At 48.1% G+C, this 22,206-nt stretch overlaps 1 protein-coding gene across 1 annotated transcript in view; it reads left to right on the forward strand.

Moving 5' to 3' along the window:
* The window catches only part of LOC125431906 (myosin phosphatase Rho interacting protein), an 82,944-nt gene that overhangs the window by 24,000 nt on the left and 36,738 nt on the right, over positions 1-22,206 (forward strand). Inside the window, exons 3-8 of the mRNA XM_048495098.1 lie at positions 1,821-1,972; positions 3,108-3,192; positions 8,043-8,241; positions 9,731-9,890; positions 19,399-19,540; positions 21,247-21,360. Coding sequence (XP_048351055.1) covers positions 1,821-1,972; positions 3,108-3,192; positions 8,043-8,241; positions 9,731-9,890; positions 19,399-19,540; positions 21,247-21,360 — 852 coding nt within the window. The remainder of the gene's footprint in view (positions 1-1,820; positions 1,973-3,107; positions 3,193-8,042; positions 8,242-9,730; positions 9,891-19,398; positions 19,541-21,246; positions 21,361-22,206) is intronic.

The raw sequence follows: 22,206 nt of genomic DNA on the forward strand, positions 1-22,206 counted from the left end.
CGAGGTTAGACACTGGGCACAACTTGGCAATTTCGTGTGCCACAATTATACCCCTTACCCCGAGAAAGCTGGACTTTTTGTATGCACCCGTCAGCGAATAGTTAAACCGTTTGAGCTTTGGGTGGGAGTTGATCTACTGCACGGGCGGCAGTTTGGCATTTTCTCCCTGGATGCTTCTAACAGCAGTTCCTTGCGTTGGAGGAGGCCCTGTGCTAATTCGATGAGAGGGAAGGGCTTTTCTGGACGGATCCGGTCCTTTCCTGCTACTGTAAACGCCTCTTCTGCAGTATTTTAATTTGCCGGGTCCCCTTTTGCCTAAGGGGCTTGTCGAGGCTCTGTACCTGTTGCAATAACCTGTTGGAAAGAAGTTGGTGTCTGGACAGGAACACGCATAATACAAGTGTGGTTGTCCACACTAAACACACACTCACAAAGATCCACAGCTGTTTACCGAGTTTGTCAGTTCTGTGTCAAGAAAAACAGAATTCTGTTATCCTACACCAGGGGTCTTCAAACTATGGCCCTCCAGATGATCATGGACTACAATTCCCATCAGCCCCTGCCAGCATGGCCAAGTGGCAGGGCTGATGGGAATTGTAGTTCATGAACATCTGGGGGGCCATAGTTTGAAGACCCCTGTCCTACACAGTACAGACATGATCCATACCTAAGTTTTTAAAAATTTGGTTCCTGTTTCCACCAGCTGTGGAAAGGAGTCAGCCGAAACATAGGTTGGAAAAACTTCTGCTTTATTCCTTGCAAGTTTCTACTTTCCTTGCCTTTATTTACAATGTTTATGTTGTAAATAAAGCTAAAAACATCTATTTCATCCTACCTGTCCTATCCTGTGAGAATGATACAAGATAAGCTTGTGTGGCATATTGGTGAGAAGTGTCAGCCTTGTCTTCGGAAGACATAAGTTCGAATCCCCACTCCTGCCATGGGTGACCTTGGCCCTGTCACGCTTAGCCCACCTCACAGGTTTATTGTGAAGACAAGATGGAGGAACGGAGAATGGTGCCAGCCACCTTGGGTCCCCACTGGGGTATGAAGGTGGGGTATAAATGAATGAAATGAAATAAATACGCGGATCAGACAGGCTCCTTCAAAAACAAACCAGCGGGATAAAATGCAGAATTATCAAGGCAGGGGATCTCAGCAGAATAAACGTCTGCCCGGTCTCGTGATAAAAGCTGTGTGTGGATTTTTAATCTGAGTTTTAATCTGCGTGCCGGTTGCAGAATTGGTGCAGAATTATGGGCCCTTTCGTTATGTGTGACTCCTGATTTCAGGGTCAAAGTTGAGCACCTCAAGTTGGATTTATTTATCTTATGAATCCCAGCTAAGAAAGATCCCCATACCCCCCCAGCGGGTGAATAGGTTTTACACATTGCTCAAAGAAGTGTCTGCTTTTCTAGAGATTTGCTGCATTAGAAGAAGAAAAGGAGGAGTAGGAGGAGGAGTTTGGATTTATACCTCCCCCTTTCTCTCCTGTTGGAGACTCAAAGGGGCTTACAATCTCCTTGCCCTTCCCCCCTCACAACAAACACCCTGTGAGGTGGGTGGGGCTGAGAGAGCTCCGAGAAGCTGTGACTAGCCCAAGGTCACGCAGCTGGCATGTATGGGAGTGCACAGACTATCTAGTTCCCCAGATAAGCCTCCACAGCTCAGGTGGCAGAGCAGGGAATCAAACCCGGTTCCTCCAGATTAGAATGCACCTGCTCTTAACCACTACGCCGCTGCTGCTCCCTTGCGGAAAATTATACGCTTTCATTTCCCGCATCTCAAAGCCTTTTTATTTCCCCCTCTCTTTCTTCCAGCCGACCACCCTGCCCCAGGGCACCATCAACATGAACCAGTGCGTGGATGTCGTAGATGGAGAGAGCCGCACAGGGCAGAAATTCTCCCTCTGCATCCTGACCCCGGAAAAAGAGCACTTCATCCGGGCCGAGAACAAGGAGATCATCAGTGGGTGAGTGGAAATGAGTTGGGAGGGTCGGAGGGAGTGGATTTGAGGCGGGGAGAAAATTACGGCGGCTATGCTCAAGTTGCGCACCACCAAAGGGGGTTGTTCCAAGTTTCGGTTTCTGGGATTGTAGAATCATAGAGTTGGAAGAGACCCCCAAGGGCCATCCAGTCCAATGCTGGAATGCTGGAACACACAATCAAAGCACTCCTGACAGGTGGCCATTTTGTACCTTTCTATTCTGCATTGGTTAGACCTCACCTGGAATATTGTGTGCAGTTCTGGGCACCGCAATTCAAGAAGGATATTGACAAGCTGAAATGGGCTCAGAGGAGAGTGACCAATGGTCAAAGGTCTGGACTCCATGCCCTATAAGAAGAACATAAGAACATAAGAACAAGCCAGCTGGATCAAACCAGAGTCCATCTAGTCCAGCTCTCTGCTACTTGCAGTGGCCCACCAGGTGCCTTTGGGAGCTCACATGCAGGAGGTGAAAGCAACGGCCTTCTGCTGCTTTTGTTCCTGAGCACTTGGTCTGCTAAGGCATTTGCAACCTCAGATCAAAGAGGATCAAGATTGGTAGCCATAAATCGACTTCTCCATAAATCTGTCCAAGCCACTTTTAAAGCTATCCAGGTTAGTGGCCATCACCCCCTCCTGTGGTGATGAAGAGAGGCTTGGGGAACTGGGGATGTTTAGTCTGGAGAAGCAAAGGTTAAGGGTGGACATGATCGCCATGCGTAGATATTGGAAGGGATGTCCTGTTGGTGAGGGAGTGAGCTTGTTTTCTGCTGCTCCAGAGACGAGGACCAGGAGTCCTGGGTTCAAGGTGGAGGAAAAGAGATTCCCCCTAAACATCAGGAAAAACCTCCTGACAATCAGGGCTGTTGGACAGTGGAATGCACTCCTTCGGAGGGTGGTGGAGTCTCCTTCTTTGGAGGTTTTGAAAGACAGGCCACCTGTCAGGAGTGTTTTGATTGTGTGTTCCTGCATGGCAGGGGGTTGGACTGGATGGCCCTGGGGGTCTCTTCCAACTCTATGATTCTAAGAGAGGTCTTTCCTCGTTTTGCCCGCCCAGTCCCTTTTCCCATTGCATTCCCAAACGTGGTTCTAACCAGCCGCTTTCTTGCCTCGCCTGCAGGTGGTTGGAAATGTTGGTTGTCTATCCGAGGACGAACAAGCAGAACCAGAAGAAGAAGAGGAAAGTCGAACCGCCGACCCCCCAGGTAAATGCAGGGAGTCATCCCTGGTTCTAAAGGTCCCGAATGGGAATTGGTCCTTCCAGAAATTTTCACCTCTGAAATGCGAGAACTCACTGTGAATGAGTCACATGCGGTAAATGGTTCACGTGGGACTTGGTTCCCTAGGGTGCCGTAACAGCAACAAGATCAAATAGCTTCCAAAACAAAGATTAGACAAATTCCGATCAATCAATGGCTGTAAGTCATGATAGTCGAATGGAACTTCCATGTTCAGAGGTAGTGTACCTCTGAATATCAGCTCCCTGGGAAACAGTGACAGGGGAGATTGAGGCCCCTGCGTCCAGTCTGTGGGTCTTCCGCAAAATCGGTTTGGCCATTTTGAGAAGCTGGATCCCACAATTATGGTCTGACCCCGCGAGCCAGCATGGTGTAGTGGTTAAGAACAGGTGCACTCTAACCTGGAGAACTGGGTTTGATTCCCTGCTCTGCCACTTGAACTGTGGAGGCTTATCTGGTGAACCAGATTAGCTTGTGCACTCCAACACATGCTAGCTGGGTGGCATTCGACTAGTCACCGTTCTTTAGAGCTCTTTCAGACCCACCCACCTCACAGGGTGTTTGTTGTTGGAGGAGGGGATGGAAAGGAGATTGTAAGCCCCTTTGAGTCTCGTTACAGGAGAGAAAGGGGGTGTGTAAATCCAAACTACTCCTCCTCCTCCTCCTCCTTCTTCTTCCTCCATATATACAAACTTGCTGTTGTAAGGACTAGAACTGTGCTTTTTGGTGGAAAATGCATATTTAAAGCATGCATGTCGTATGCCTTCTCTGAGGGATAATGGAATACACTGTTGTGCATAAAGAAATCCTTTGTATCAGGGTCTGTGCAGAGAGTGTGCTTTGGTCTGTGCGCACAGGGTTGTGAACGTGTGGATTTTACGTGTGCCCAGTTCTGTCCAGTGACTGATGGAAGGTCTACTGTGTTTCCCCCCCCCACAATTGCAAATGGGAGACAGGAGAAGGAGGAGAAAAGATTCTCGGCTGTCGACAGGCTTCTTAAGCAGAATAAAATTGCCCAGGGCTCTGGTTTCTCCCGCACTAGATGGTCCCCAGAGATAAAAACTCTCAAAGCAAGAGGCCCCGACTGAGGTGGGTGGGTTCGTAGATCTTTCAGGGGCCACTAATGTTCTCCAGGGATCTGATGTCAAAGATTTCACTCTCTTTTGACTATAAATGGTAAAAAAGAGAGAGAAGGGGGGGGGGGGGCAGAATTAGCAACAAGCCTGTGACTTGGTTTTTCCGAGGCATGGAAGGCGTGGGGGAGCGTCCCTGCCGGGGGTCAGAATCTGACCTCTGTGCTCTTGGGAATAGGTTTTCCTTTGTCCGACACTGGGCTTCTATTTGTTTTTTGTTAGGTTGGTTGCATCTTTTCTGTGCAAGACTGTTTGTGGGCAGAGGGTCGAGAGAAGGTGGAGGGGTGGGTGACGGTCCATGGTCCCCTCTGTTGGGATATGGGGGGGGGGAGCAGTGTATCCCTCCTTCCCAGTGCTAAAGCAGGCCAACTGCTGCATTTTGGTCTTTTTTTGGTCTAGGAGCAGCAGTGGCGTAGGAGGCTAAGAGCTCGTGTATCTAATCTGGAGGAACCGGGTTTGATTCCCAGCTCTGCCGCCTGAGCTGTAGAGGCTTATCTGGGGAATTCAGATTAGCCTGTGCACTCCCACACACGCCAGCTGGGTGACCTTGGGCTAGTCACAGCTTCTCGGAGCTCTCTCAGCCACACCTAGCTCACAGGGTGTTTGTTGTGAGGGGGGAAGGGCAAGGAGATTGTAAGCCCCTTTGAGTCTCCTGCAGGAGAGAAAGGGGGGATATAAATCCAAACTCCTCCTCCTCTTCCTCTTCCTCTTCTTCTTCTTCTTCTCCTCCTCCTCTTCCTCCTCGGCCACCCTTCCCCAAAGGGCTCAGGGCAGTTAACAACAATTAGTTAAATCACCCAATAAAATCCAGAAGCCGATTCTGGCCAAACCCTGGCGCCCTTTAAAATCTCAGGGTTTACACAAACCATCCCTCATATTAATATACTAGTCAATCGTGCCCAGGGGGGCACGGGAGGGAGAAACGATGCCAGAAGTTGAAACCGTTGCCGTCCTGAACCAAATCCCAGTTGGAACAGCTCTGTCTTACAGGCCCTGCAAAATTGCCAAAAATTTCTCAGGGCCCTGATCTCACTCAGCAGAGCATTCGGCCTGGCAGGGGCCAGAGCCGAAAAGGCCCGACTCCGGTCGAGGACCACCAGTGGGTTGTCATTTACCGGTTAACAAGGTTTCTTTAACCGCAGAGAAAGAGTATGCGGTCTTATGGCAACGACAGTCTCAGTGGGTCTGCCCAAACCAAAATCTCTATGGTTGGTGTGATGGGGGCCGTCCTGTCATTGGTGTTTACAGAATAGCAAAAGAGAAGGGTTTTAAAATAGATCTCTCGTCTGAAGTCCAGAAGGGTCCCGTTGACCCTCCATGTCCCCAAATTCCCTACTGGGTAACTTTTCTCTGCTGAGTCCAAAGCACAGGAAAGGAACGGACAGGGAAGCCTTGCACGGCACAAAACCAGCCCTAGAAAGCTGTTTTTCTAAAAAAAAGAGGAACAGAAGGGGAAGGGGGAGGATGTTGGCGGAATAATATCGTTTTTGGAGCATGCTTCGTTGCTACAGCAACCCCTTGGAAACCGTTCAGGGCCTGTTCTCCTGAGCACCAAATAAGGTAAGTAGGATATTTTGGGGGAAAGATGCAAGGCCTGGAAAAGCGGAGGCTGGAGGCTGAGCTGGGCGAGACACACTCTGTCTCGGCACCCCGTGGAACGAAGGGGGTCCGACCGGATTTGCTCTGCGCCTCGCCGTTTCTCTGCGAACTGAGTCTGCTTTTGAAAAATGGAGAGAACTTGGGCAAGGGGGGGGGGAACATAGGCTGCCTTGGTGCTGTGTTGCTTCTTCTGTTGGGTTTTTTTCCCTTGCTCCCCTTGTTACATGACTACCCAGCATGCTTCGAGGCCCTCCATCAAAATGGTAGCCGTCTCGTTCAGTTTGTTCAGGCCAGAAGGTCCTTCTGAAGTCGTCCCTTGTTGGAGGAACAAACTTGGTTGTTGCATGTGATGAACAATTAGAGAAGTCCCGAGTTCTAGACTCCCATGGGGTTTAGTTACTGGAGAGCGAGAGAGACGAGACCCCAGTAGCCTCTTCTAAACCAACGAGATTTTTGGTATATAACCTTTTGAGAATCAAAACTCTTTTTGTCAGAGAGAGAAACTTTGCAGAACTGAACCCGCTGCGGAAGAGTGCAGTGTGTACTAGCACCACACACGTTTTGCCAAAATCGATTGCGGCCCAAATGAGCTACGTGGAAACAAAAAGCGTATATGCTTGGAAATGTTTTGCTCAGATGGGATGTATCGTTCTCGATTTCTGCAAACTGTCATATGTAATATATATGTGTGTGTGAGTGAGTGTGAAGTTTTAAGCAAATCTTTGTCAACAAAAAGTATTTTGCACATTCCAAATGAGTGAATATTTCATCCTTCGGTCCTCTGAATATTTCTGGACTTTGATATTGTCACCTGTGGCTTCTTGCTGCTGAGTTGTACAGCTCTGTGGGATTTGAGCGCCTGATATTCCTGTGTGTCCTGAGTTTTTGATTAAATCAAGTTTCAAGTCCTTTAGGATTCCAAGAAAAGCATTATCTTGTTGGGTCTGTTATCTTTGTGGTAGTGAAGCATAGAGGTAAGAAAGGGTTCTCCTTTTTACCAAAGCCAAGTGAGGATTTTGAAAAGGTCATTTCTGTATTCCCCGCCACGTTCCTTTTCATACACGCATCTTTTCATACACCCAGAGAGACGCATCTCTCTGGGAAAGACGTGTATGCCTTTTTCTCTAAATAGATCTTTAATCTGTTTTTCTATATTTCACTTTCCCCACTTTCACTGGGGGAGATCATAAAACCTTCTTCCAACATTTCTGTTACAAACGCAAGTCTTGGCTGCCTTTACCTAAAGCATTGGTTCTCAACCTGGGTTACAGGTATTCCCAGGGGTTTGCGCCAGAGCTTTTGGGGGTATGTAGAAAAAATTATGTAATGGGTTTGCAAATATGGGGGTATAGTTTTAGGGAAACAGGTTGCCAGGGGGGACACATGAGAATCATAGAGTTGGAAGAGGCTCTAAAGGCCATCCAATCCAACCCCCTGCCATGCAGGAACACACAATCTAAGCACGCCTAACAGATGGCCATCCAGCCTCTGCTTGAAAACTTCCAAAGAAGGAGACTCCATCACCCTCCGAGGTAGTGCAGTCCACTGTCAGACAGCCCTGACTGTCAGGAAGTTTTTCCTGAAGTTTAGGTGGAATCTCTTTTCCTTCACCTTGAACCCATGACTCCTGGTCCAAGTCTCTGGAGCTGCAGAAAACAAGCTTGCTCCCTCACCAACATGACATTTCTTCAAAGGTTGGGAACTACTGACCCAAATGATGACTTTAATTTCCCTTCCTTAAGAGGCACCCTTTCTGACGTGAAGCTTAAGAAACCTGAACCAAAAGTCCTTGCGTGCGCGAAAGGAGGATTATTTACGTGCACACATTAGATGTGGCATTTGCTCTTGTGCGCGGAACCACGTAGGAGAAATTAAGAACGTGGCGCTAAAGTGTTCTGATGGAGACACCTGAAGGGAATGGACCTCTGGATGTGGTCCAATATATCCATTGTGTGTCCAATGTTATCATAGCCTTCCGCCCCCAAAAAGCAAAACAGAACCCAAGTCACCAAAGTTGGCATGAAATGGAAACTTTGGCCTGTACGAACGATCGTAACGGTCTTGGGTTTTCCGCATTCTCTCTAGGAACCCGGTCCAGCGAAGATGGCTGTGACCAGCAGCAATATCCCGGGTGCCGAGAAAGTCCCGACCACCAAGTCGACCCTCTGGCAGGAAGAAATGAGGGGCAAAGACCAACTGGACGGAAATGGGGCAGTGGGTTTGGGTTCGAGCCTGGCTCCGTCTGCCTGTTCCCTGAAGGAGCCGATGCTGGATAGCAAAGAAGGTAAATATTGAATCCGTTACTCCTTGTCTCAACTTCTGAAGCAGCAGAAAACAAACTTGCTTCGCCTTCAACATGTCGTCCTTTCAAATATTGAAACATGGCGATCGTGTCACCCCTTTGTCCCATAACAGCGGGGGGGGGGGGGGGGTACTGAACTGTGTCTCTGTGTCACCTTCCCTGTTTCTTTTGATTGATAATGAAGTCAACCATTTTCTGACTCTAACAAATCTGCACTACATCGACAACATAAGATGCCCACTCCTGAGGCCAATTTGCTTGGGTTTTCATCTCCTCTTGATAACATGCCATCCTATTGTTCCTTGCTGAAACGGAAGGGCCAGGTCTTCACTTCCTGTTCAGCGTGAAGAGTTCCCCATTGGACGCATAGCGGGGAAGGACGGAAAATGTCATGCTTGGTTCTTATCGGCTTTGTGCGGCCAGCAAGGTCAGGGACTCCTTTTCCTCGCCTTTTTACACACACACCCCTCGGGGTGACCGCCATTCCGGCCCCAACTGTCAGGATGAATCAAGCAGTGTTCTCGTGTCCTTGATATGTTGTTGCGCCTTTGGCGTGAGCGTGAAGGGCACAGAAGAAAACGATGAAGCTTTTTGGGTGGAATGTGTTATTATTTTACTAGCTTTTCACCCTGCCCAATTCCCGGATCAGGTGGCTTACAGCCAGGTTAAAGATACAACTTCATGGATTGCACTCTTCTGCAATTGACAGGAAGTGTCACACAGCAGGGATTTTTCCCCCTAGGAAAAAACCATTAGAGCACATAACTGGGTCTAGTTATTAGTCCCTAGTGTCTGCTGATATTTGCAAAGACCCACCCGTCTTTTTCCGGCTCCCTCCCACGTAACTCAATCCCGGATTTGGTTTTGTGGTCAGAAACATATACTTTAAAACAGTGGTGGCGAACCTTTGGCACTCCAGATGCTATGAACTACAATTCCCATCAGCCCCTGGCAGCATGGCCAATTGGCCATTCTGGTAGGGGCTGATGGGAATTGTAGTCCATAACATCTGGAGTGCCAAAGGTTCGCCACCACGGATTTAAAAAGTATTGGCCCTTCTAAGATGTCAAGCCGTCTGCATTCCTCCAGCTAATCCTGTGACATAGGCTTAGCCTCTGATTTATAAAAGAAGACGAAGTGGAGTTTGGATTTATATCCCCTCTTTCTTGTAAGGAGACTCAAAGGGGCTTACAATCTCTTTTCCCTCCCCCCCCTCACAACAAACACTCTGTGAGGTGTGTGGGGCTGAGAGAACTCCAAAGAACTGTGACTAGCCCAAGGTCACCCAGCTGGCATGAGTTGTGCCCAAGCTAATCTAGTCCCCCAGATATGCCTTCAGAGCTCAAGTGGCCGAGCGGGGAATCAAACCCCGGATGTCCCCATTGCAGCTATGCCTCCGCATCTAGGGCACCTCAACTTACTTAGAAAAATGGGCTAATGTTGGTCTCCTGTTGCCCCCTTGTGCCTTCAGACGAGAGCGCAATGAACGGCGATCGAGGCGACTGTGGGCGGAAGGCACGGGTGGAGAGCGGCTATTTTTCCCTGGAGAAGACCAAGCAGGACGCTAAGGCAGAGGAGCAACGACTGCCAACCCCACCGTCCCCTCCCAGCCCCGGCACCCCGAACAACAGGTACAGTGACCCCACGTTGCCCTCCCCGGAGGAAAACTGCCCCTTTCCTTCCCCAGGTACCCGGCAGCCCGGCAGCCGAATGGTTTACAGCTTTTCCCTCAACGCCTTGGACATGAAATGTGGCTACCGCACCACGCGGAAGGACTCCAGCGGCCAAGACGGGGCTAGGGGCACCGAGTGGCTGGCCCGGCCCGTTTCCTTTAGAGCCAGCCGGCAGTACGCCACCCTGGCCGATGTCCCCAAAGCTATTAGGATCAGTAACCGAGAAGCCTTCCAAGCGGAACGGAAGCGGATGGAGCGGAGGGCCCGGGCCCGCAGCCCCGGACGGGAAGAAGTGGCACGGCTCTTCGGCAATGAACGGAGGTAAGGGCCGGGCAGCCGCTAAGTCGATTTGTGCCTCTGCTTAATGTCTCCGTCGCGGGAACAGTCCCGTGTGCTCTTGTGAGGTTTGGCCCTTTTGGCTTCTCGCCAGGCACGTGACTTGAGAGACGACTCAGGAGGGGGCACTATCGGTTTGTCAAAATTTGCAATGGGGTAGAGAGAACGGACAAAGAGGGTTTTTTTCTTTCTCTCCCCAAATATTAGAATTTGAGGGTATCCTGTGAAGGAGACGGGCAGTAGATTCAGGACACAGCAAGTGATTAAGGGTACAGTTCGCTGCCAGAGGATAGGGGCATAGATGGCTGATTCATGGAGGAAAGTCTATCCGTGGCTTCTGGCTGTGGTGGCAAAAGGGAACAATCAAATTTAGAGCGAGTCAGCCTCTAAATACGAGCGCCTGGAGACAATATCAGGGGAAGGCCTTGGCCTCCGGGCCTCGTTATTGGCCTGACAGAGGAACTAATTGGCCACAATGTGAAACAAGATGCTGGACTAGATGGACCTTCACTGGTCTGATCCAGCAAAGCTCTTCTGATACTCTTTTCAGGAGAAGGCCTCGCCCTCTGTGCCCTGTTGACCTTCCAGAGGAATAGGTTGGCCACAAGATGCTGGACTAGATGGACCTTCACTGGTCTGATCCAGCAGGGCTCTTCTGATGTTCTTATGAAGGCCTCAGCCTCTATGGTCTGTTGTTGTCCACTGTGTGAGACAGGATGCTGGACTAGATGGACCTTCACTGGTCTGATCCAGCAGGGCTCTTCTGATATTCTTTTCAGGAGAAGGCCTCGCCCTCTGTGCCCTGTTGACCTTCCAGAGGAATAGGTTGGCCACAAGATGTTGGGCTGGATGGACCATCACTGGTCTGATCCAGCAGGGCTCTTCTGATGTTCTTATGAAGGCCTCAGCCTCTATGGTCTGTTGTTGGCCCTCCAGAAGAACTGGTTGGCCACTGTGTGAGACAGGATGCTGGACTAGATGGACCTTCGCTGATCTGATCTTCTATTGTCCTTCTTAGGGGAGGCCGGATAGTGCCCCGCTGGCCCTCTGGAGTAACTGGTTGGCCCGCAGGACTTTTCTGATGTTCTCGCAGGTCCTGTTCAGATAGGTTTGCATGGTGGGAAGACCTAGAGAGAAGTAGTTCTCAGCTTTCCTCCCTAGGCTCCCCTGAAAAATCCTCGGTCCCCTGTGGGCAGTCAGATAGCATTGGGGGGGGGGGGGGTTGCTTGGTAATTCCAAGAAAGGAGCAAGTATTAGAATAATGGACACTCGGCTTAGAATCACTTATGGATTCTTGGGCTGTTCTCTGGGTGGTATCTGAGAAGCACATTTTTGTCAGATGACCTGGTTCCCTTCCTGCCAGAACTCTTGAAAGCTAAGCAGGGTTGGCCACAGTCCCTATTTGGATGGAGGGTCACCAAGGAAGATGGAGGTTGCCATGCAGAGGAAGGCTATGGCAAACTCAGTTCAGAGTAGCATTTCGGTAACCACAGTGTGAACTAATTTCTCTTCCGTGGCTGGGCTTTTAACCCCTGGGTGCTTTGGGGGTTCTACTAACTGCAACTTGCAGATATTCCCTGGCTTTTAAAAAAATGTTCCTAAGCTTCACGGAGAGAAACTTGGGCATATATGTGCATAAGAACCGTTGTGTGTTTGCTCCATGTTTCTCTGGTGAAGGGATAGATCGCTCTTCCCCTCCCCCCCCCCCACACCCTAAGCTTTTTGTCCTTTTTTCCGTATTCCTTCAAAGAAATCTTGGAAACAGAACAGATGATTCCAGCTGAGTAGGCTGTTTGCACGTCTTTAATTTTTCCTTCTCCGGTGCCTTTAAAAAGTTAGCCTGCGGCAATCCTCTGGAGTTCCCCTCTATCTAAACTTATCAGGAAGAGATGTTTCTTTAAGCGAATTTCCAAACCTTGGTTTAAAAACAAAGGTTGTTTTTTTTTTAATTATTTATTTTGAGTTTTTTATACCGCCCTACCCCCGAAGGGCTCTTTTTAACTATAATAAAAGATTTGTGTGTAGAGAGAGAAAATGAAATCCAGGTTAATTACACATGAGGAAAGAATTGAAGAAATTTGAAAAGTTTTGACCAGAATTGAAGAGGTGAAGGGGAAAGGGAATTAATTAGGAAAGAGAATTAAGATGCTGATCGTGGAACACAAGTCAGGAAATGGGCCGGATTTGAGTCCAGTAGCAGTTAACAGACCAAAAAGATTTTGGGGACGTGATCTTTCCAAGTTCTCTTCCTCAGATATGAGTAGGATATGAGTAGGAATTGTCAGATGCGTGTATCTGAGATACCCAAAGATCATGCGGCTCTGTAAGGTGTGACTGGAGTCGAATCAAGTTCTTTTTCTGCCGATCGATACAGCTTCCCTCTGAAACGATCAGGACATTGTATATAACAAACTCTGAAAAAACTGAACAATTAGATGAAAAGATTGAGGATTTCGATAACAACAAAAAGGGCGCGGCGGGGGTGGTGGTGTTAGAGTTATTCTCGCAGTCTTGCCGGACTCTCACACCTGTGAATTAACATATTCTTGCCTTCTTGCAAATCTGCCAGGCTTCGCTGGACCGCTTTTCTGAGTTTCAGCTTTTGGCTTGCTGTCGTATTAACAATTCCCCACACACATATGCGTCCGTCCCCTTGAGATTCTTCAAGGAGCACATAGATGGTTTACCCCAGAACACAACCTTTTGCGTGACCTTCCCTTGTCCGTAAGTCCCAGCCTCCTGTTATAATACAGCCGTGCCTCAGATGAAAAAGACGTATTAAAAATTGCCAGTAATATCCAACTAATATTCTGGCTGACTTTATCCTCTTGTGTGTCGCCCCCTCCCAAAATCATTTCAGTATCCTGCCAGGGGCGTAGCTGCAATGGTGATATCTGGGGCGGCTCGCCCCGGGCACCGCCATTGCAGTCACGTGTCGGGAGTGGGAGGGGGTGCACAGGCAGTTCATGTCCCCTCCTTTCGTCATTGCATCCTGCAACAGATTTTTCACCATTGGTGCAAACCAGTTCCACAGCACCTAATGGATTTGGCCTCCCGTTCTGCACACTTAAACCAGTTTTGGACTGTCCGAAAGGGCTGTGATCTCCCCAACTCTAGACATTAGAGGGATTGGGACTTTTTGTGCAGAACAAATTCTACTGAGCACTAGTGCTGTGTGTTTGAAAGGGTTGGGATTCTCGAGAGTTTTGGGAGCCCTTTTGAGCTGGTTTTACAGTGACTGAAATTAAACTGGTTTAAATTTGTATTGAGGAGGCAAGCCAGAAATGAGATGAAGCAGCTAAAGCTAGATTTCAAGTCCAGTCAGACCATAGAGACCAACAGGGTTATCCTGGTATAAGCTTTTGAGAGTTACAGCTGACAGAGAGCTTTGACTCTCGAAAGCTCGTGTCCTGAGGGGCGACTGGATTCGAACCCAGTTCTTCGACTGCAAATCAATATGGATACCCTCTGAAATAAAGGATACTGAACCTTGTGCAATGTGTAATTATCAGAGCTCTCACTGATTATGAGTTGTAAAATGCACACCAGGAACAAGAGATACAGGATTGGAGGTTGAGAGGAACAGACTGAAGATGCCAGCCACAGATGCAGGTGAAACGTTAGGAACAAGAGCTACCAGACCACGGCCACACAGCCCAGAAAGCCCACAACAACCAGAGAAAAGAGACTTTGGGGGAGTAGCCAGGCAGTTCGTTAATGTTAGAGCTCCCCCTGCTGGCCCTTGGGAAGGATGCCATGAAGAGCAGCGATGGCGTCGTGGTTAAGAGCAGGTGCACTCTAATCTGGAGAACCGGTTTGATTCCCCACTCCTCCATCTGTATGGCAGAGGCTTATCTGGTGAACCAGATGCGGTTCTGCACTCCTACATTCCTGCTGGGTGACCTTGGGCAAGTCACAGTTCTCTCAGAAATCTCTTAGCCCCACCTGCCTCACAAGGTGTCTGTTGTGGGGAGAGGAAGGGAAAGGAGTATGTAAGCCACCTTGAGTCTCCTTACAGGAGAGAAAGGGAGTATAAATCCAAACTCTTCTTCTTCTGTGATTTCTGGTTGCGGGGCACTGAACCACCTGAATCACCTAGTGAACACGTCTTGTTTTGGTGGTTCTTGTGTAGGACCACTGGCCAACTGAGCAAAGGTTACTCTGTTTGGGCAGGTGTCAATTCCTTAGTCAGCTGGATCCCGGAGGAAATTTGCTAGGGGCGGAAGCTGAGTTTGTGTGGGCCATGAAGCTCCATGGTTACTTTCCTTTGTCTCCAAAACAGTCTCCGCTTTTGTAGGAAGAAGTCAGGATTCTCAGTTGGCCAAGTTTTGGGAATGGAGAGTCCTTTGAGTCTCCTTACAGGAGAGAAAGGGGGGATATAAATCCAACTCTTCTTCTTCTCTTGTGTCCTCCCCCGCCCCCCAAAACCACACTTTCTGCCAGTCGTTTTTCAGATGCCCAGGTTTCTCACAGGCCATCTTCGCTTGGCTCCAAGACCAGCTTTGAGAGATCTGAGTTCTTTCAAGTACCCCAGGTTTCCCCATGAAGAAAAGGTGAACTGGGGGGGGAAGGGCTTGGGGAGTCCAACGTTTCCCCCCGTCACTCACAAAAAGCTCTTTGCTCCACATAACACGCACACTCTCTTTATTTGATCAAAATGATGATGACCGTTCACGGGATGATTTTTCCGGGGGCCCTTTGCAATGATTATATTTTGTTCTCTTTGGCTGATGATTTTGCGTTTTAGTTTTGTGTGTTTTAGAAAGCTTGACGGTCTTGATTTGAATTGTTGGTTTGTTTCCGGGCGGGGGGACGACGAGATAACTTCCCTGCGCATTCATTTCCCAGCTTTCTTTTCTTTTCAGGTCTTGTTGCTCTCCGCCTTCTGCTGCTGTGTGACGTGTCCGCCTTTACTCCGCCTGCTTCCGCTACCATCTCATCTCAAATTCCGAGCAGTAGACAACTTGGTGGCGCAAAACCCCCTTTCATAAGAAATCAACCTGCTTTTTTCCCCTTTTTGGTTTTTGTGGTTTTTTCCCCTCGTTTTTGATTTTCGTTTTAATTATTCCTCTTTAGACTGTCGCCGTTTCGGCCGAGACAAATGTTAATTCACCTTGCATTTGTTCCTTTGGCAAAATCAAGTTGAAAGGGGTAGGGGAGTGAATTATTAAAATATACATGTGGCTACTTTTGAAATGATTTGCAGAATGCAAAGGCAAATCGTTTGTCTTTTACGAAAGGGGGCAAGAAGGGGTTTTTATTTTAGCTTAGAATGTATCTTTAGCTCCCTTAAGTCACCTGGAGCTGTCTATTCCGCAGGCATCTTGGTGTGGGGTTAACCCCTCATGGGGTCTTTTTCTGTCTGCATGTGGCATGCTGCAATCCTGACAGGTGAATCTGGAATGGTGGGTGGGCCGCTGAGGGAAAACACCTTCCTCAGGGTGAAGGATCAGATTTCACGTTCACCTGTCTCTTTCCAAATCAGTAATCCCTCTGTCGTTCAAAATTAGGGTTTGCCACGTTGTCCGTAAAATGTACAACTTACAAAACCTGTGCGTGTGGATCCATATGTACACTGACACGTACCTTCTCAAAATTCTCAACTCGGTTTAAAAGCCTTCTGTTTAATTTTGACGTCAAGCCAAACATGACCTGGGGTTTTGCATTTTCCAGGAAAAGTGGTCCCTGACGTTTTAAAGATAATCATTTCCTTTTGAATTGGTTTCATCTTTTCTTTAAAAAAAACCTAGTTACAGGCGAAAAAAGATGACATTGCATCAAATATGTCGGTGGCATGGCTCTGAAGATGCCAGCCGTAGTTGCAGGCAAAGTGTTTGGAGCAAAAACTACCCATCCGCTGCCACAAAGCCAGAGAAACCCAAAACAGCCCATTTTGTGTGAAACTTTGAGTGAAACTTGGCTGCATGTTCACTTGGGGTGGGGGAAGCACCTTTGGGTCCCTGTTCCCCTACCGCCGCCTCCTCATGGGAGCGAGCAGAGAATTGTGTACGTGTGTGTGGGCTAGACGGAACCTGCTGAAATTCCATTCTATACCCCAAGGGCAGGAACTTCTGTGCGACCCACGTGGCAAATTAATCTCCGCTCTCTCAGAATTAATAGGTTCTATCCAGACGACTGGGTGTTACGAGCAAGATGTAGGAACAAAGAAAAATTCTCACCAGCTGTATCCACACAACCTCCAGAGCATTTGCAGGGGTCCCTGAGCACCTTTGGGGGAAGGGCTGTGGATCAGTACGGAGATCGGGCAGGATGCAAATCCATTAAAATAAATAAATAAAGCCTCTGCTCGGCGTACTTGATCAAAGTTGGTAAAAGCTTAAGAGCTGGCCTCCTAATATCTGCCCCCCTCTCTTCCCTAGTGTGAAAATAGGAAATTTAAATTGGGGGAGGGGGACATTTCTTTTATATATGGACTAAGGTTGAGCAATACCGAAAATATTCGGTAAAATTCGGATTCGGCTTTATTCGGGTATAAAATTATTGATATACCCGAATAAGCTGAATACCTATTTGGTATATCCAAATATATTAGGATATCTGGAATAATCCAGGTCCGTCTTAATTTGTTTGTATTTTAGGTGTTTTTTAGGTTTTTGGCCTGCAGGGGGACCATTTTTAAGCTAGAGGCACCACAATTGTAGGGTACCTTCAGGAGACTCTCCTGATGATACCCTCCAGGTTTGGTGAAGTTTGGTTCAGGGGGTCCAGTTTTATGGATGCCCAAAAGGGGTGCCCCCATCCTTCATGGTTTCCAATGGAAGCTAATAGGAGATGGGGACTAACCCTCTGAGGGTCCATAAAATTTGACCCTTGGAACCAAGCTTCACCAAACTTGGTTGGTATCATCAGGAGAGTCTCCTGAAGATACCTGCAATTTTCATGCCGCTAGCTTAAAAAATGCACATCTGACAGGCATCAAAGTAAGTAGGGGGGGGGGTGTTCTGAGGGGAGGATTCTTTAGGGTTTTTCCCCTTTCTTTAAACATTGTTTAAAGGGAGTTCAAGCAGCTAGCCACTTGCACTCCCTTTAAACAATATTTAAAGAAAGAAAAAACAAAAGAATCCACCACCACCACCTCTCCGGGATTCAGCGGCATTCAAGGATCGTTTAAAAGGAGTTCGAATCGCTAACCCTAACAAGGACCCATATTGGAGCCTAGGGAAATTTGTATTATAACAGTGATGGCGACCCTTTTTGAGATCGAATGCCAGGGGTGGAGGGAGGGGGAACTGCGTCCGGGGCACTTGTGTGCCTTGTACCCCTGCCACTCTCCAGTCCAGCTCCATCCAGCCCTGGAACACCCCCACCACAGCCACGGAATTCCCTCGCCACACCCCTGCTGAGGCACACACCAGGTGCGTCATGCACACACACCCCGTCCCCTTGGTGCTACATCACTGCTGAGTGTCCAAACTGGGGCGACAGCACGCGTGCCCACAGAGAGGGCTGTGAGTGCTCCCTCCTGCATGTGTGCCATAGGTTCGCCACCGCTGTTATAGTATAGTTTAATAATGTTTGTAAGCTGTTCTGAGTCTGGCCTTTGGCTTCAAAGAGCGGAGAACCAAATTTAATAAAATAAATAAATGAGAAAACACTGGATTAAACTCCGTAGTTAAAAGTGTGGGTCAGAATCACTTTGTTTGCCTGGTGCATGGAAGAAAGTAAGATTGATGCCAGGTGAACGTTGCGAGGGAGGGAGGGAGATTTGTAAGGCAAGGGGCTGGGAGTGGAAAAGCCCTGCCTTTTGTTATCACCAGCCTCGCCTCTGATGGCTAGGGTACATACAACGGGATTTAAGAGGATTTTAACCAGTAGCTCAGGCGATACGGCCCCAAACCCTTTATAGATAAGAACCAATATTTCCATTTTGCCCCCAAACAAACAGGCAGGCAATACAGATCGTAAAGACCACGGATAATATGGTCGCTTTAAATATTTAAGCAGAATATTTAAGCGGAGTTTTTAAAATTCATTGCATCACCAAAAAGGAGCTTTGACACCACACCTTAATCCAGCACCGAGAATAAAATTGTTCTGTTTTTATTCCCTTTCTGCTGTCTAGGGAGACTCTGGCTTTGTGAATTTTGCAGAGAATTTTGCAGAATCTAAAGATTTCATACTAAATAGTGCAAAGCATGGCCTTTTTGATTCCCCAAAGGATAGAGTTGGGTTTCGTTCTGGCTGAGGTGTCTAGCAATAATTGCCGTGTACATCTGGATCCCGGGCAGAGTTGGGGGGGGGGGTCTTTGACTTCTCCATTTTGCAGCAGCTGGACAGAAATCGTAAGAGTGATCAGTGGGGAAACACTGTGGGAAATGTTGCTTTCTTGCCAGGCCACGCGCCTCTTGACTGATTCTCACAAAACCACAAGTTGCTGTCATGTGTCACGGTGGCTGACACCCCCGTGGGTTACCTAGAGAGCGCTTTTGGATGTGAAAACAAGCTTTTCACGTCCGTTATCGACAGAGCTTGAAGTAAAAAATGGCCAAGGGTGGACATCCATGTTGCAATAAATACGGGACTATAATTCTGACTTCGTTTGTCCCGTATTATGCCGAGTGTGTTTCCACCCTAATGGGCAGTATTTTGGATCTAGGAGCTGGGAAATGTTGAGTGTAATGAATTCAGGCTATCCAGGGAGAGGAGAGTGTCAGAAACGTTCAAACCTGTTAGTAAACCCCTGTTTCAACAATGGATTGGATCCAGTGGGGCATTTCTGCAGATGCACGGATTTCCATCCTGCTGCAATCCAAAATGTCCTCCAAAGAATTTTGCTGGGGGAGTGTGCCCCGTCCTCCAGGAGAGAGAAATTTGGAGGGGGCATGTTGAATGAGAGCAGGAAGTTAAGAATGTCGTGCCCTTGACAATGGTGCTCGTTCCATCTGCAGAAATGCTCTGTTGGATAGAAATTGATAAGTATTGTAGCCCGCCCCCCAAAAAAATCTCGACAGTGGAACTGAATTCCAACCATATTACAGAGAGCTTAAACTGTTCCTTACCCTAAATCTTAAAGGATCTCTTTAAAAAGGACACCGTTATAACCTAAAAAGATGATTATGGCTCCTGGTTAAGGCAGTGTTTGTTTCCCTTTCTTTGTCTCTCTTTCCAGGAGGTCCCAGGTGATTGAAAAATTTGAGGCCCTGGATATTGAGAAAGCGGAGCACATGGAGACCAACGCGTCCTGCGGCTCTTCTCTCTCCAGTGAGACCCGGCAGGGCAGGAGCGAGAAGAGGGTTTTCCCCAGGAAGCGGGTGAGATATGAAGGGTTCGTCTCTGTTTCTGTCATGAGGTGCACTGCCTCTTGGGTGCTTAGAAGAGTGCACAAGAGCTCAGCCAGTGGTCTGGCACTTCAGAGGCCATCAAGATGTTCAGGGTATAAGCTTAGAATCATAAAGTTGGAAGAGACCCCAAGTCCAACCCCCTGCAATGCAGGAACACACAATCAAAGCACTCCTGACAGATGGCCATCCAGTCTCTCTTTAAAAACCTTCAAAGAAGGAGACTCCACCACACGATGAGGTAGTGCATTCCACTGTAGAACAGCCCTGACAGTCAGGAAGTTCTTCCTGATGTTTAGGTGGAATCTCTTTTCTTTCACCTTGAACCCATGACTCCTGGTCCTAGTCTCTGGACCAGCAGAAAACAAGCTTGCTCCCTCACCAACATGGCAACCCTTCAAATATCTAAACACAGCCATCATGTCACTTCTTAACCTTCTCTTCACCAAACTAAACATCCCCAGCTCCCTAAGTTTCTCCTCGTAGTGCATGGATTCCAGATCTTTGACCATTTTGGTTGCCCTCCTCTGGACCCCTTCCAGCTTGTCAATATCCTTCTTGAATTGTGGTACCCAGAACTGTACACAATATTCCAGGTGAGGTTTGATCATTGCAGAATAGAGAGGTACAATTACGTTCCTCAATTTAGACACCATACTCCTATTGATACAGCCCAAAATCGCATTGGCTTTCTTGGTCGCCGCATCACACTGCTGACTCATGTTCAGTTTGTGGTGTACTTTTGAGAGTCAGATACTGGTATTCCCTATCTCAAGTGTTGGTTGAGACCTCTCCTGGCATGCACAAAGTGTTTTTAGGAAATGGGTGGCCCAGGTAGGACTTTTGCCTAGCATGGCTTCTTATTGACTACTGGAGATTTGATTGACTGTGCAGATTCTTTAAAAAGCAATGTCGCTCTGACGGCCATTTTGTGCCTTGCTCCACCTCCTGCAGTAGCCATTGGGTGACCGTGCCATGTCAGAATTCCAAACGTCCCTGCAGGCTCAAAATCAGAAACCTTTAATGGCATTTAAACCCACAGTCTCAAAAAGCTTGGGGATCTCTGCCCGATCTGGTGAAGGGAGCTCTGGCACTTAAAAGCTTAGACCCGGGAAATCTTGTCGGTCTCTTAAGGTGCTGCTGGACTTGAATTTAACGTCACGCCAGTTGCAAAATTCAAAGTTCCAGATGGCAGCTGTGCGGGCACCAACTTGGAACTGTGCGTTGTTGAGCAGAACACTCATAATTTTCAAACAAATGGGCATTGGCGGGCTGGGAAGGGATGTATGAGACTTGCAGCCACTTAGAGTGGGCTGACCAGGAACCACGCTCAGGTAAACCAGTAAGAGATGTTTTAGTTATGACTCCTTTTAGTTATGACTCCCTGCATTCTCTGCTGCTCCTGCATCACATATAAAGAATTATACACGGTCAACCTCAAAATCGGGTTACATGTTATCATTAAAATGCCCACATTCTTGTGTTTCTTGTAATCCTTTTTGTTTCCCATCCGACTTGAGTTTCGCACAAGAGAAATGTTTTAAATAAATAAGACGGTTTTGAGGGTTGTTGTTTTTCCTTTTTAATTGTGCCCATTCTGGGAGCCGTTGAGCACCAGTCAAGGAATAGATCTCCCATTCTGATTATCCTGGTGTTTTCATTTCTTTTTCGGGGTGCAGGATTTTGCTGCTGAGTCGGCGACAGGCTCCGTCTTGGACATGTCAGCTTCTCCGCTGTCTCCTCACCGCAGAGCCAAGTCGCTAGACAGACGCTCCACCGAGTCCTCTATGACGGTGAGTCTTGGGGTGGGGGGAGCATTTGCCTCTGCGTCCCTGCCCTTAGGGATTACGGGAGCTGCTCTGGACCTTTTTGAAATCCAGATTCAAATGAAAGACTGTCCTGTCACAGAGTGCCAAACAAGTTCACTTTTCCCGTCTTTACTGTCTGCAAGCGTCATACGTCAGGGCAACAATGGATCGTTTCAGATGCACATGGGAAGGATCCAGGAAATGTCTGACGGCTGCTGTCATGGTTCAACTTGCAGGATTTTGCACGGCAGATAAAGGACGAGGGGAAGTCAAGATGCAGGACTGTTCTTTGGCTTATGACTGAAGGCCGAAAGCTGGAGAAATTGACTGACTGTTTATTTTTATTCATCTATCTATTTATTAAATTTCTAGACTGCACTCCCTCCCATCAAGGCAGGCTCAGAGCGGTTTGCGACAGTCAAACGCAGGCAATACAATCTTGAAACGTTCCGAACGTATTCTAAGTTCGGCATCCTGACCCATATCCTCAAATCCAGCGTGGGAGGGAGCAATCAACAACCAATAAAGAACGCTGGAACAATAAATTAAGGGGAAAGGAAAGAAGGGGAATGCTGCTGCATTCAAGCGCATGTTCTTTGCACCCTTCTCCAAAAAGTCTGAAAGTATAATGTGCAATGGCCCCTCTTCGTCTTTATTTCACCCCCAAATCAGTCCTGCGAGATGGCCACTGGGTTTTGACTTGGCCCCGGCAGGTGGAACAGCCCTTTCCGCACCAAGTCCACTCCTCCAGAATTGCTGGAGAGCCTCTCAGCCACTAGATTTCCAAGCCAAGCTTTAAAGCACCGGCCAGTTTTGTCTCCCTCTATAAAT

The sequence above is a fragment of the Sphaerodactylus townsendi genome, linkage group LG04 (assembly GCF_021028975.2).
Source record: "Sphaerodactylus townsendi isolate TG3544 linkage group LG04, MPM_Stown_v2.3, whole genome shotgun sequence".
NCBI classification, from domain to species: Eukaryota; Metazoa; Chordata; class Lepidosauria; order Squamata; family Sphaerodactylidae; genus Sphaerodactylus; species Sphaerodactylus townsendi.